Genomic DNA, 15101 nt, shown 5'->3' with positions numbered 1-15101 from the left:
ATTAAGTCATGGCTTTATTGATGTTTTTGATATTGATATTTGATAGTTGGGTGAAAATAATTAACTTGTCGAGTCTTGTGTTTCATCACAGTATCCCAAACTGTTCTTAAACAGTGATTCTATCATTAAAACAATTTCACTCATGCATTAATTAATAGTTTCTCATAAAGCAGGAGATTCTGCATCTACTTTTGTTATTATGATGTGTCAGTTATGACATGTAACAGCTGTTGTTCACCCTGACAAGCGCTAACTAACGTGTTAGTGTACTGTTTTATTTCATTATTTTTTATTGCAATTAAAAAATATATTACATACATCGTGATTATCTTTTATTTATAAAACTCCTCACAGGTCTGATCACACTTTATTTATTTTTTTCTGCAGAGGCCAGGTGGTCCTGATCTCACAGTGTAATTTTAAACATTTCAGATATTATCAAGAATTTATAAGAAGTAAAATAAAGCATAAGGGTGCTCCTTTTTTATTATTTTTATGAACTGGTGAATTTATGCGTTGTGTAAAATTGTCCATATTGACACATGGGTCTCTGACCAGATATTTAAATTCTAGTTCTAAATGCCAAAGAATTTGTTAGAAAAAAAAAACTTTCATCATCACAGTTATATGTTACTCACATACGGAGTCCGATGAAATAAATGATAATTACATTCACCAAAGATGAGACATTTCTATTTAGGAAAATTTAGCAGCTTTCTCCCGTGTCACTGTCTGGATAACATTTTATCTAAACACACAAGTAAAGAGCATGTTGTGTAGTCCTGGGGCTATGTTGAAAAAGAAAAAATTCAGGAATAATGTTGTAATATCACCAGATTAAAAGAAAGAAAGAATTAGTCATTTTACAAGAATAAGTTTGAAGGAGGCCCATGGAGCATTTGTTCAGTTATGCAGTGCTTCATATTTTTGGTAAGTATCTAACCTTGAAAAATACTGTGCGAGAAACCGGAGGAGGAAATGTTTGACCAGCCTGGATTCTGCAAATTCTTTATTCTAATAATATAGCATTTTCTTTTTCATATTATTACAACTTTACTATCAGAATTCTCAGATACTCCATCCTACCAAATAAAGGAAGCTAGCCAACATTCTTCTTAAACACCTTTTATTGTTGCACTAATTTCTTTAAAACTTTCATGAGGAAAACAAAATGAAAATACCCTGCATAATAAACCACAAAAATCCAGGCAGGGGCTTTTCACAGAATATTTAAACATCAGCAAGTAACCTTTAAGATTTGTAAGCTATACTTTAACCATGAAGCATACAAACATGACATGTAAAACAATGCTATTTAAGGTCAGTTATCTGAAGTAAAGTACTAACCTCTAACTAGATGCTTTTCAGAGTAGCTGGAAATATCAAGGCTTTGGGAATAATGATAAACATTCCTTTAATGAAAATGAGTAAATACCAGATACAAAAATGTTTTGAAAATATTTTGTTTTTTCTCATGCTATTCACATTAAAGTGAAACACAATGTTTAAAAAAAGAAAAACCTGCCTAAAAATGTCCCGTTACATACAAGTTTAAAGAATTGAAGTATATGTAAGTGTTGTCCCAATCTATATAAGTAAACATTCATTCATAGAACTTTTGTATAAAGAATATAATACTTTAATGTGTTCTATTAAGTGAAATTTCCAGAGCATTTCAGTTAATGGGAGTCAACATTCTGGGAAGTCTTATCGGTTCTCTAGCACTTAGCGCGTCGCAGCACTGTCACACATACCAGTGCATATTGGATTGTCCTACGTATTACAGAATAATGTGGATCTTGTACAAATAAACTATTCAAATGGTCTTAAATAGAGACAGGTAGGGTGAGGAATTTACAAATCTAAAATGCACATGTATATTTATTCTCACTAAAACATTTATTGTAGTATTTGTGTGAGTAAAGGTATGGGTATAATAAGTTCAGTATATTGTGCAGATTTTTGTTGCTCCAGCTCACCCTGAAACATCCTTTGCGGCAAAAACATGTACCAAAATGCAATTAATTTACACTGAGCAATGTAGCATTGGTTTTATCAAGACATACAATAACATCAAAATATGTTTTCAAATCCGATTTACATTTATAATGTCCAGAAAGTTTAAGCAAAGACTGGACTCAAAAATACAGTAGTCTAACATTTAGGCATCTTAGCATACAGCTGTCTGGCAAAAACTTTCGGTTTACTGTCAGCAAATAAAGTTATAATAATCATCTTTTATATCAAGTCAATTCTTCTTCAAGTAAGTATCAATACAATAGCCACATGCCATATCATATTGTGTTTTATGTTATATATTGTATTATATATAATATTTTAAGTTTTGGGTTTATGTAATCATTCTTTGTGAACACATTGGTCATCTCGACTTTTCTGAGTAATGGGATTCAAAATCCATTGTTTTGGGTAATATAGAAGTATTATCATTTCTTAAGTGAAACTGAACCTAATATGAGGCTAATCTCTCTGCTTTTCTGGCTAAGAGAGATACTTCTGGAGTCTGAAGTTACAGGTAGGTTTGTTGTCAGTGAAATTTCAAAGTAGAGGCAGGCATTGATTGGCCATCATTGCGGACTCACCCACTACAAATGATTCCAACAATTGGGACATTGGAGTTGGAGGCTACCACATCTTCTCCTGGCCAAAACTTCAGTCGGAGAGATTTAATTAAAGTTTTCACTGTAAACGCTAAAATGAATCCACCATACACTTTCAGCCCAGCACCAAAGAATTCAGTGACTTGTATGTTATTTGATTAGGCAAATGTTTACCATAACATAACCATAAGATGCAGGATCTCATAGAGAAAAGTGCTCCAAATAGATGCACTGTATGAATGTGTGTGTGGATATATATGGCATGTGAGTACTGTGTTAAGCTTATAAAAGCCGACCAGGCAGTAACAAATCTTGTTTTCTTCCAGTCAAAGTATTTTTTAAGTTCTGAACTCCTGGATCTAGTTAATAGGCAAGGAATGATCGACAAAGAGGCATACAGCTATTGAATGTTATTGCATTATACATAATTACCTGGGTTTTTGTCAGTGGCTTTATCATTTTTATTCCTACAAAGGTGAGAGTATTATTCTATTTTCACCACTTGCCATGATTTAAAATATTTGTATTGTTTTCATAATAAGTCTGTTTAAATGGCAAATGTGTGTTGGCACAGTTTTAGTCACTCTTCTAATAAACATGACTTTACTCCTACAACCACATCAGAAGCTGTAGCCTACACAAGCTGAAACCAGCAGCCTTCTGGGTATGAGTGTTGATTCAGACATGATGAGGACATGTTCACCCTCTGTCCAGAATCAAGTGCTATCCATGTATCTTTAAACTGTTCATATTACATGATTTAATGTCTTGCTATGTTTTTCCAAAAGCATCACAATAGCAGAGAGTTCAGGTTATGTCACAACATGAAACAAACAATTGCAACACTGAATCTAACTTGAATAAGAACAACACTGACGTTCAATGCCCTTGTATGGCCAACTTTTGACTTGTTCCTCTTCAGTCATTTTTTGAAAACTCCCCTGCCTCCCAGCGTAGGGCCATGGCACTCTTTCGTCTTCCTCCTGTGAAGACTTCTGGAAACTGGGGAAAAACAACTGATTATTTACCAAGTTACAAGGTTTACATGGTTTTGGTGGGCAAATTAAGACAGGGTGCACCCATCAGATGAATGCAGATTTACATAATGAATACTTTTTTCTTTAGGTCGATACATTTTAGGCATATGAGATTTCGAACAAGAAAATGTTGGAGAATAAACTTACTCTGTGATCACAGGATAAAGCAGACCGATCCATCCTGTAAGCTGTTTTCATTGGTGAGGATGGAGAGGACTTGCACTTCACTGGTACATCAGCTAAAACAGTCAAACATCATCATTAGCTTAAATCTATTGACACACAAAGGTAACAGTAGAAATAGAATTCTCTGGTCAGTGTTTTGCTGACATACCCGAAGTGTCAAATGCCAAAGTGTCCATGTGATTTGACAAAATTCTTTCTGTATTCAACCTGTCTTTGCCATACAGGTCGGATCTCTCTTTCTTCAGATCGTCCTCCCTCTGCTTGACCAACTTAATCTCTTCATCCACAAATGATGTTGTACTTCTTGAACGCAGCTTGAAAAAGGGGTTGTTCAGGAACGTTTTTTCCTGACGATGTTCATAGGCTTTGTTAAGAGAGAAGTCTGAGGCACTTCGAATAATCAGATTGGTTGTCTCTAGGATGATGAGGTTTGATCTGTTGTCTTCAGAACGCCACTCACCAGGCCGAGCTCCCACATTGTCTTTGCTGTATCTGGGGCTTGGGGTAAAATCATTGCTTGGGTCGAGTATGATAACATTATTTGCAGATACTTCATGTTTCAACGGTTCCTTAGTAGGTGAGGAAGTGATGATGAAGGATGGTGTAAGTGGAGTGCTAATGGATCGGGGCATACTTCGTGATGGAGCACAATCAGTTGATTTGCCCATCCTGGAGAGACCCCTTTCTCTCCTGAAGTTTTCCTCCCTCTCCATTGATATACGAATCTCCCTTTCAATTGGTGTCTCTGGGTCATCGTAAGTAGACCTGTAACTGGAATCATCCAGGCCAGAGTCCTCTGAGCAAGGGCTGAATTGGGTGTGAGGATAATCCCCAACCAGATTCAAGCTCTCAAGATCATGTGTTTTCTTCTGAGTTCTTTCAATGTTGCGGACTGGAGTGTACATGAAGCTGTGGCTGCCATGGAAGCTGGGCTGCTTGGCTGTAGGTATAACAATCTGGTTTTTGGTGTGCTCCTCCATTTCCCGCCACTGTTTACGTGCCAGTTGGAAGTCCACATGCTCTGTGCTAACATTCTCACTCTTAGTCTCTTGTATCACACAGAAGTCTTTTGGTAGCTTCTTGTTTTGATCAGCATTAATGGGCTCCTGATGGGTGTTGTGGTTGTGAATGGCATCTCTGCCATTTTCACTGTCATCTTCAGAGATTTTGGACAGACTTTGTGTGCCTAAAGGGTTATATTTCACCTCTTGTGTAGACGCAGGAAATGGAATTATATCGTCAGGTTGTTCAATAACTTCATCCACTTCTGGATCCTCAAAACAGGCCTCTTCCATGTTGTCTTGTTCTTCAAAGTCTGTCACATCAACTTTTTGCACAAAGAGCTCCTGGGCACTCAGCTGAAGACCGTCCAAATATGAGTCATCATCTTCTTTATTAATAGAAGAGGAGAATATTGATCTCCATTTGTCATCCGTGTCACTATCAGAGGAAGCCACTGCAATTTCAACTCTCAAACATTCATCCATTTCATCAGGGTCAAGGTCATGGTGGCAGGATTCATTAGACATATCTGACATTGCCTCTTCTCTAATGCAGTGCTCCAATATTGACTCCTCTGTAGTGGGTGGATCCACAAGGATTTCATGGGCCACGGGGTCTTCTTCAGTGTTCACTGGCAGATTTTGAAAGCAATAATTTTTCTGTTGAAATCCAATATCATCAGCCTCTGGCTCTGGCTCAGTGTATAACTCTAGCTCTGGGTCTTGCTCTGACTCGGGGGGTGATTCTAGGTCAGGATCTAACTCAGGGTATTGCACTTCAAGGTTTTCCTCAGGTTCAGAATATTGCTTCACTTCAAGGTGGTCCTCAGGTTCAGAATATTGCCACACTTCAAGGTTGTCCTCAGGTTCAGAATATTGCCCCACTCCCAGGTTGGTGTCAGATTCAGGGTCTAGCTCTTTCTCAGGGTATGTCTCAGGTTCAGGGTCTAGCTCTTTCTCAGGGTATGTCTCAGGTTCAGGGTCTAGCTCTTTCTCACGGTATGGCTCAGGTTCAGGTTCTAGCTCTTTCTCATGGTATTGCTCTGGTTTAGGGTCCTGCTCTGGATGCTGCTGCAACTCAGGGACCTGTTCTTGCTCAGGATCTTTTTCTTGCTCAGGATCTTCTTCTTGCTCAGGGTCTTGTTCTGGCGTATCCTGTCTCTTACGATGGGCCTCATTCTCATAAACACTGTCAGCACTGGAGGGTGTGTCAGACACAGATGAAGTGATTGACTCATTTCTGTTAAGTTCTTCATGCCCGGATTCTGATATCAAAATTTCCTTTTGATCTAGACAAGGCATTTCAGCGCAAATGTTGGTCTCAGAGCAGTCAGATTTGTCAGTGTCAATTCTTCCAGTTTGTAAGTCAGTTAATAATGGGCCAAGTATCGCCTTTTTCCCTGGGGAATCTGATGAGTTTCTCTCTAAACAAACTTCATCATCTGTACTGAAATCCTTCCCCTGTTCAGGGGAATCAGCCACAGCGACCTCCATTTCACAGTCTATTGGCTGCTCTGATTGTTCAGTGGTTTCCATGGAGACAGAGAAGGAGTTGCAATTCTTAGTTGTGCTGCAACCTTCGTTTAGTTCTTTTCCATCTGCCTCTCTGTCCATCAAGGAAGCTTTCTGAAAAAAGAGAGAAAAAGGAGACATTCATTTTCTGAGAGGGTGCAAGGGAATGGTTTCTGTATCATTGTCAACTGGTGGGCACTTCTCTACATATTAATCAATGTAGTGTTTTCATTGTATTCTTACTTCCCCCTGGTATTATTTGCAATATCCTTAACTCTGTCTTTCTCTTTTATTTATGGGTTTACCTGATGATGCTGATTATGTTTACTAAGCCACAGAATGATTGATTGTTTTTCAATATTGCACTCTATGAAACCAAGCCTATTGCAGAATTTAGTCCATCATACCTTGATACATTTACATGAATTAAGAAGACAGGGAATCCAATAATACTGTTGTGGTTTATAGGATTTGTTAGACAGAAGGTACTTTTTGTTGACATCATCTTTATTGTCATCATTAACACCACAAACAGTAATGGTTTACTAACAGTCCTGGATGTTATTGTGACTTCACAGCCAATGTGATTGTAGCACACTGTCTAGAACAATTCCTGAAGTGCAATAAGCACACTTGAGATGTCCAAGGATGGCACTTGAATGTGCTGTGCCAGGCGTAGAAAGAAATTCAGACAAATCTGTGGAGGGATAGGCTGTGATAACCACAGTAAGTGTGTGTGTGTGTGTGTGTGTGTGTGTGTGTGTGTGTGTGTGTGTGTGTGTGTGTGTGTATGTGTGTGTGTGTGTGTGTGTGTGTGTGTGTGATTGGTGTTTCTATGTTGTTTGTACTTGCTGTTTTTTGTGCTGAGTGAATGTGTCCCTAATTAGGTTATGTGTAGAAAGAGAGAAAGAAAGCACATTAAAATCAGCTGAATCAGATGGCATTATACAGTATCTGTTCTTATGTAAGACTGCAGGTCTGACTCCCACACACTGGTAGAGTGTCCCTGCAAGATGATTAGCTGAGCCCCACAATTTCTGCAACACACACACACAGCCATTATTTTCATACAAGATACACTCTATAAAATGTTCCTTCTGAAACTGGTGCAGTCGATCTGTGGCCTTGCATCATCTCAGTAGGAAAGAGGAGGAGAGAAATAGAAACACATTGAGTCTTTTTTGCTCCTGGACGGCAAAGTCTGCCATTTTCTAAATTGAACATTTATAACATTTATCTATTGCACTTTGGGAGTATTGAAAGTAGTAAATGAATTCACATTTGGTGCTTTCGTGAGTATTTGAGGCAGCAGGAAGATGCAGGAGGAATGCGTCAAAATAAACCGCTGCGTTAGATTTAGCAAGTGTATTTAAACTTCTAGAAAATGGAGCTCTGGGACAGTCTCCTCACTGTAGATGGTGTTTCTTATTTTATAGTTATTAGGAGATGTTGCTAGTATGCAGATCCAAATAGAAGACCATTGAGAGTGGATTGGTTAATTCCTTTGCTTCAGTTTTTTAGCAGGGTGTAGTCTCAGAAGAATCAGTTGTGAGGCAAGAAATTATTCAAGTAATGTCTTGAAGAAGCCACAAAACAATCGGAAAATTATCAAGTTGAAATGTTTAAATTACATCATGACAACGCCATTATGAAATGGCATAATGACGGGTGCATACAGTGCATGTAAGGTATGCATCATATCATCATCATATGTTTTCACTGTATGGGTTATGATTTCACCATGGGTTATGATTTCTTGTGGAGTCATCACAAAACATGGGTATGACATCTAAGAAAGTCAACATCTCAATCAATCAATCAAATTGTATAGCCCATATTCACAAATCACAATTCTTCTCATAGGGCTTTAACATGGTGTGACATCCACTGTCCTTAACCCTCAGCAAGAGTAAGGAAAAACTACTAAAAACCCTTTTAACAGGGTAGAAATATGTAGAAACCTCAGAGAGAGCCACATGTGAGAGATCCCTCTCCCAGGACGGACAGAAGTGCAATAGATGTCAGGTGTAGGAAAACATCATCAAGGTTAAAGTTTTTAGCAGCATTGATGAGGGTAAACATTTTGAAGGATAACTTATGTCATAGACTATATGTCAAGCAGTCCTGCTGCAATCATAGTCTATGGTCAGCAGCCAGCAAGATCATGATCCGCCATCCAGATCGGATCTACTATAGTCCACAGTCATTGTCCACTGCCGCTTATTAGGATCCATCATCAGCCGCCGACCTCGGTCGTGGTCCACCACCATTAGATGATGCCAACGCGACACAGGATCCGCCAATACCACTGAGATCAGCCCGCACGATATAGAATCCGCCATATTGGATCAACCATTGCGACAACATCTAAGATCACAATGTAGTTCTGAAAGCAGTCAATCAGTATCTGCTTAAAGACCACATACAAGTATCATTTCAAAGGTTAAATACTGTGTCTGCAGCATCATCCTCATCACAACCACACTTGTATGATGCTGTAGTTATTCTGAGTAGATTTTGACTCACAACATGTAATATTCAAACTTATAATCAGTGTTTTCTGAGACACACAATTATTTAACAAGTCTTCCAATTATGTAACATATTTTTAACTGTGAATTAATTAGTGAGGGACCATGACTGTGCAACTCTTGAGTAAATACAGAGTATTGGTATTTGTGTCACTGATGCATACACTGACAGGCAGAATGCTTTGATTGAATCCACATCCCACTGCAGCTGAGGTCACGTGTTGATGTGTGTCACGCCAGCAGCTGGACAGGCTCTTTTCACTTCAAAGCTCAAAGTATTTAACATGATACTCACGGCTGCTGACTCCAAACATCAAATGCTGGTCCACTGTCCACCAACTTTCTAATCCTTTTGCCAGATTTGCCATCTCTCTTTAGAACAGACACAGTAGGCATATTCCTGACATCAAGCCTGCTCCTTCATAATGTGACTCAACCAGAGACTGACCTCAGAGTTTGAGCTGCACTGGTTGTTATGAGGATGCTCAAATCTGTCATCAATCATGTGATCATCTTAGTGTGTGAACAAGCAGGGTCCCAAGGAATTAACAGTGTGAAATGTACTGCTTCATGAATGATGTGGCAGCTTTACAGCAGCACCACGGACTATCTATGCAAAACAACATCTACTAATTATGACACCATACATTCACTTTATTTTACACACATATTTATGTCCAGAAGTTTAACAGCAATGATTACAAATAACACTCAGCATGCCAACGGTCTTTGTTTATGGTGTTCACAAATGTATTTTGGTTGATAAGAAAATCACTGTATTCCTTTTGTAAACTTTCTTCCAGCTGCTTTTTAGGAAAGTTCTTGCTAAAATGATGAAGTGACTGTTTGTTTAAACCAATTTGTTATTTAGACATTTGTTTAATTTTCATCTACAACGATTCAGCAGAACTCCCTGCAGCAGTGGACGTTTTTAATAACGCTCACACACATACAATCACACTCCTACAAGGACACGTGTATGCGACAGACTAAGCGCCATGGTAACCATCAACAGGCCTGACACTTGGCACTGCTCAGCTGAGGCCTTGTTCACCTCCCCCTCACCATCTCGTCAGCAGACTCTTGAATGTGATGTGAAAGAAGAGCTCCGTTAAAGTTGCATGTGGTGGTAACAGTTTGGCAGACTGAAGCTTTGCAGCTATGATGCTGTTTAGACCTGCGTCGATTTCAACTGATCTGATCACACATGGACAGCTCTAAGCTGCAAGATTAATTTAATATTTGATGACAGATTTGAGATCCGATTATTTAGACAAAATTGGGAGGCGATCTGCGACACGTGTGGGCCACATTGAAGGACATTCTACTCAGGTGACCTGCTACACCTTCAAAATACTTTGACACACACATAGCAATGATTCACTCAGCCCCTCTTGGCTCACTATCCCTCTCGATCTCTCTCTCCCTCTCAAACCAACACAAACACATGGATAGAGACAATCTGTGTAGTCGGACTGGCTGCACTCTTTTTAAAAAAAGGTTCTAGTTGGAACCAAAAGTGTTTCTCCGCTGTGGTGCCATAGGGGAACCTTTTTAGGTTCTGCAAAGAGTCTTACTTATTGCTTCTTCATAGAACCAATTATCAACTAGTTCTAATTGGGTTCAAGGGTTTGTTGAAAAGTTTGTTGAAAATCTACAATTGTATTTTTCAGAAACACTAAAACTCGTTATTTTGAGATCTACCTGCCTTAATCAAAATTCTTGCTCCTCAGGAAAACCCATCAAGTTTTCCCTTAGAAATTCAACAACACATATGTGATGAAATGAAATTGATTTGAACAAATGGAGCGACGCCTGCGAGCTACTTCAGGCAGCCAACTCGAACGGCGCTGCTCCAATCATGTGACATAAATCATGTGACATAACTCACTCTCCACAACCATATATAATACACACCCACCTTATCAGATGATCTATTTAACCAGAGAAAAATGTCCCATCCTCCCCTTTGCTCACACTGCTCTTGCAGTATTGCTATCAGTTGCTTCATCCCCTCCACCATCCCAGAATCCACCTGTAAGCTCCAACAGGGGGGTACAAGTATTTGCTCATCCCTCCCATCATTCCTGTGTAATCATATGGGCGAGTGATTAAGTTGCAGCATAGACGCCAAACTCTCAACCCGTTCTATTACTGCAATAAACGTTTGAAGGTGGGTTATCTGACTGAAATAAAATTTTAAAAGAACTTCAGTTCAGTGTTTTATTTTTAAGAGTAACACCATAGAACAACACCATTTTGTCTTTGTGAGCAGAAATTATTTATATGTTCATTTTCACATAAAGCGGGAAAGTGAGATCTGGTCACAGGAGACACACTACTATCAGGTGTGAAGTTATTTGGGATAGGATTGAATTTACTGAAACTGCAGAATATTTTTGACTGCGACCATTATGATTAGAAATGACAATAGAATCTACAGCACATACTCTTTCTCCGGAAATCTTATATTTGTGAGGTTGAAATGGTTAATAAAAGAGGATTCTATTTTCATATTTTATGTTTCCAAAAATGATTAATAATACTTAATACAATATAATCATAATCCAAACCAATACAGCTTCTGGCTGTCAGATTATGAATTTCTCCAGTCACTTAATTGCACTTTAATATCTCTTTGTGTTTCATTGCAGTGGTAAATTATGGCTTAAAGTTGATTTTAATATTCAATGAATCTTTCTCTGTTTCACTGTTCTTTGTCATATCTTTTCACCAATAAAAATAAAAAATGTAATGAAATGTAACCATTATCAGCTTCCATACTGACAAAGCTTTATTTCACGATTCTCTCATATGATTTTCATTCTTTTAGTTTTGTGAGGGGGAAAATGCTTGCATGCAATGGTGAACATTCTCTACAGGCTGCAGGTTATAAATCCATCTTTTTAGAAATCTAGCCTTAGAGCTTTATTGGAGTGTTGAAATTATCCCTAACCCAAATTTTTTGCCCAATTTAAAAGTTATGTTGTAGTGGTAAGTTTTGAAAATGTCTTTCATCCAGTTATTACATAACCAGTACTAATTTCCACTGTGCAATTGATTATTTCTCTCTACCAGAGAACTCTATTGATGTCCAAAAAACTAATTAATTAAAAAGACATCACTGAGCTAAACTTTTGTACTGGCTGTTGTGTTCCTTCATTACCATTAACATGCACATGTTACTGTAGTTTGACTTGACTTAATCACACTACAACCAGCTGCCCCAAATATAACAACAGTAATCCACCTCTAAAAATAGTCCCTGATGACTTCCTCCGGTTTGAGTAATGCTTGTTTTAGGAAATGTTGTACTTTTTAAGAAATAGAACTATAATCCTCTTTTTTGGCTTAAGTAAGAAAACAGCTGGTTTGGGACTGAGAGCCACAAGGTAGAGACGCCACCAGCTATAGACACACATTGTTGGTCATGGTTTTGTATAGAAGTTTTTGACACAAAAAATATTTGAAATGGCATACCGCATGTACACCTTTAAAGAGCGAGAGACAGAAGTAGATTTAGATTTAGTTTCTGTTATACACAGTATATATTGTTGAAAAAGAAAAATTTTGCTTGTACATTAAATTCCTCTTTAACCTACAACGGTAGTTCATCGAAAAAACCGTAGAGCTATAAGTCTTACCTACCATCATCATGTAATAGATCATCCACACAGAAATCATATCCAGAGAACAGCTTCCAAATAACAGACAAAAGCTAACCACACAGATACTGCTATCTATATTCTGATGCTTTTATGGAATGATGTAGTGCTTTTGTGTGGAGAGTTGTGTTAGATACACAATCACACACACACACACACACACACACACACACACACACACACACACACACACACACAGACACAGGAGTATTGGCAGAACTGTCATTAAGATGAGCCTGAGTGGAGATGGGGCTCCCTGAGGCTGTTTTCTAATGGCAGACACACACACTGCGCGTCAATCCTGAACAAAAGTCTAATGATGAGGGTCATAACTAGATCCAATTAAAAAAAAGAGTAACACTGTGTTGAAACTTTACAACTTATAACATAATGACATTTTCACACCCAAGCAATTTGGGAGAAACTGTTTAAAGAGGATGCCGACCACCAAACAAAGACAGTTCCAGTTTCCTGTGAGTCCATGAGTGTTAATATCTGTGCGGTAGTGAAAAATCGAGATGGACTTTGTGGCTCTATTAGGGAGCCAAACTGGCTCTATTCCTTTCTGACAGCCGTCAGATGTATTTGGTAGGACATGCAACAACAGAGCAGCTACCCTATAGTCCTAAAAACACAAATGTCTGTTCCTGGCTGACTGACAGACTGACGAATTTGCTTACTGACTAATCACTGAAGTGTCAGCACATCATCTGTCATAGATTTTGTGGGGACTTCAAGGCTCATGCAACGTCTGGGCTTAATTTATATTGGTTGGATATCAAATGTGGTTGGTGATTGACTCGATCATGGTTGGGGATTGACTACAGGCCAGTGAATTTTGGATTATGCAGTCATATGCCATGCTCCAAATCCCGTCTACTAAACAGAGTGTCACTCCCGTTGATCCAATCTACTAACATAAAGGAGTAATGACAGTGGTGGGTGAAGGATTAGGTTAGGATTTGTGTAGTTTAAGCTTTATGTGTGAGTAAAATTAATTTGCATTTATGCCTGTAGTGGCCGCTGGTAATATAGAATTCTGAGTCCAGTAAAGACAACTACTGTGTTTTTAAGCTGAAGCAGAAATTCTGTCACATTCACTCTGTGAGAGAATGCTCTGTCCTGTCTGTCTTTTCCTTATTCTTTGTCCCACTGTGCCGTATAGCCTGCTTCAGTACCGATACACTGAGGAGAGGCATCCCAGTTGCTTCCATCACTGCTACAGTAAAGAAGACACACTTCCACTTAAATCCGAGAGAAACAAACAACCTTGAAATGGATAACCTCTTGTACTAGTGGAAGCAGGGGAAGCCTAATGTGCATGACGCCTATGTGTGCTATGTTAAATGACACATGAATAAGGCATCTTACAACTTCAACTGGATGTGAACATCCTCTCCCCTTTGATGTACTAGGCAACAGCAATAATCTCTGCTCTGATTTTAGTCCATCCATATTATAACAGGTGGGTTTTGGAATTATATTCTACCATTTAAAACAATATCTTCAATGAGTGTGCTTACCATCCATTATAACACTGCTTTCTTCTTCATTCTGAATACATTATAAAACCAGATGAAAAATATGTGGGCTCTCAGGACTTTATATTCCTTCACAGCAGCAGAAACTGAGAGAGAAACATTATTCTGTCATTATTCCCTCGCACGCTCACCCACACACACTCACACACACTGGTGTTCACACAGAAGCCAGTCTTGAATGCAGATGATGGCCTGACTGTGTTCCCTCCCTGTACTTCATCCTCAGTGTCAAGAGCTGTAATGCATGATGAGCCTGTCAAACTGAAAAACAATTTTGCTGTGGGCTAACAACTTAATCTGTGTGTATATGTGTGTGTGTGTGTGTGTGATTACATTCCTTTCTATACACTAATAATTCACATTAATTCACCATTATTGCAGCGGATTGTGCATGACACCTGCTGGGTTAAAATACCATACTAGCAATTAAGAAATACACACCATCAATACTTCCTCTGCGTCTGAAAGACATCTCTATCCCAAAATATCAGTGTGGCACACTGCACTGTGAGACATGTTCCTCCATTAGCATGAAAACACATATTGTAGATTATTTTGAATCCCACACGCACTGCGCTGCTGCCAGAAAAAAAAACACTAAAGCACAAAATGAGCTAAACCTACCGCTGAAATATATCCCCCAGCAAATACAGTAAATAAGTAAATTCTTTGAGTAACATTTCATTAAAACCCTAACCCTAACCCTGACTTTCAAGACACTTAACAGCAAATGTCTGATAAGCATGAATTTCTCAACTGAAAACTCATGGAGCAGAAAACAACGCATACTGGAGTGTGGTTTTGTGCATGACTCAGAATACAAACGCAACTGCAACAAATACAAAGACTCAGTTCACATATTATAGCTGAAGAACTTACTGTCTCACTAACCCCCCCCCCCCCCCCCCCCCCCAAATACACACACACAGTATACTGTAGCTAGCCAATACACAGCTTTGATGGGAGGCTTGCATCCCTCGGTCCACATCGATACCAAACACATTGTGATA

At 38.7% G+C, this 15101-nt stretch overlaps 1 protein-coding gene across 2 annotated transcripts in view; it reads right to left on the bottom strand.

Moving 5' to 3' along the window:
* Window positions 1–1090: 1090 nt before the first annotated feature.
* The window catches only part of palmdb (palmdelphin b), a 52194-nt gene continuing 38183 nt past the window's right edge, over window positions 1091–15101 (bottom strand). For both annotated transcript variants that reach the window (XM_062379966.1, XM_062379967.1), the window contains 3 exons: window positions 3990–6468; window positions 3803–3894; window positions 1091–3620 (listed from right to left, as the gene is read on the bottom strand). In XM_062379966.1, coding sequence (XP_062235950.1) covers window positions 3537–3620; window positions 3803–3894; window positions 3990–6468 — 2655 coding nt within the window. In that variant the 3' untranslated portion in view covers window positions 1091–3536. The remainder of the gene's footprint in view (window positions 3621–3802; window positions 3895–3989; window positions 6469–15101) is intronic.

This window comes from Platichthys flesus, chromosome 21 (genome assembly GCF_949316205.1).
Source record: "Platichthys flesus chromosome 21, fPlaFle2.1, whole genome shotgun sequence".
Taxonomy (NCBI): domain Eukaryota; kingdom Metazoa; phylum Chordata; class Actinopteri; order Pleuronectiformes; family Pleuronectidae; genus Platichthys; species Platichthys flesus.
Note: the sequence above shows the minus strand (reverse complement) of the source record. Positions and strands in the feature narration are given on the sequence as shown.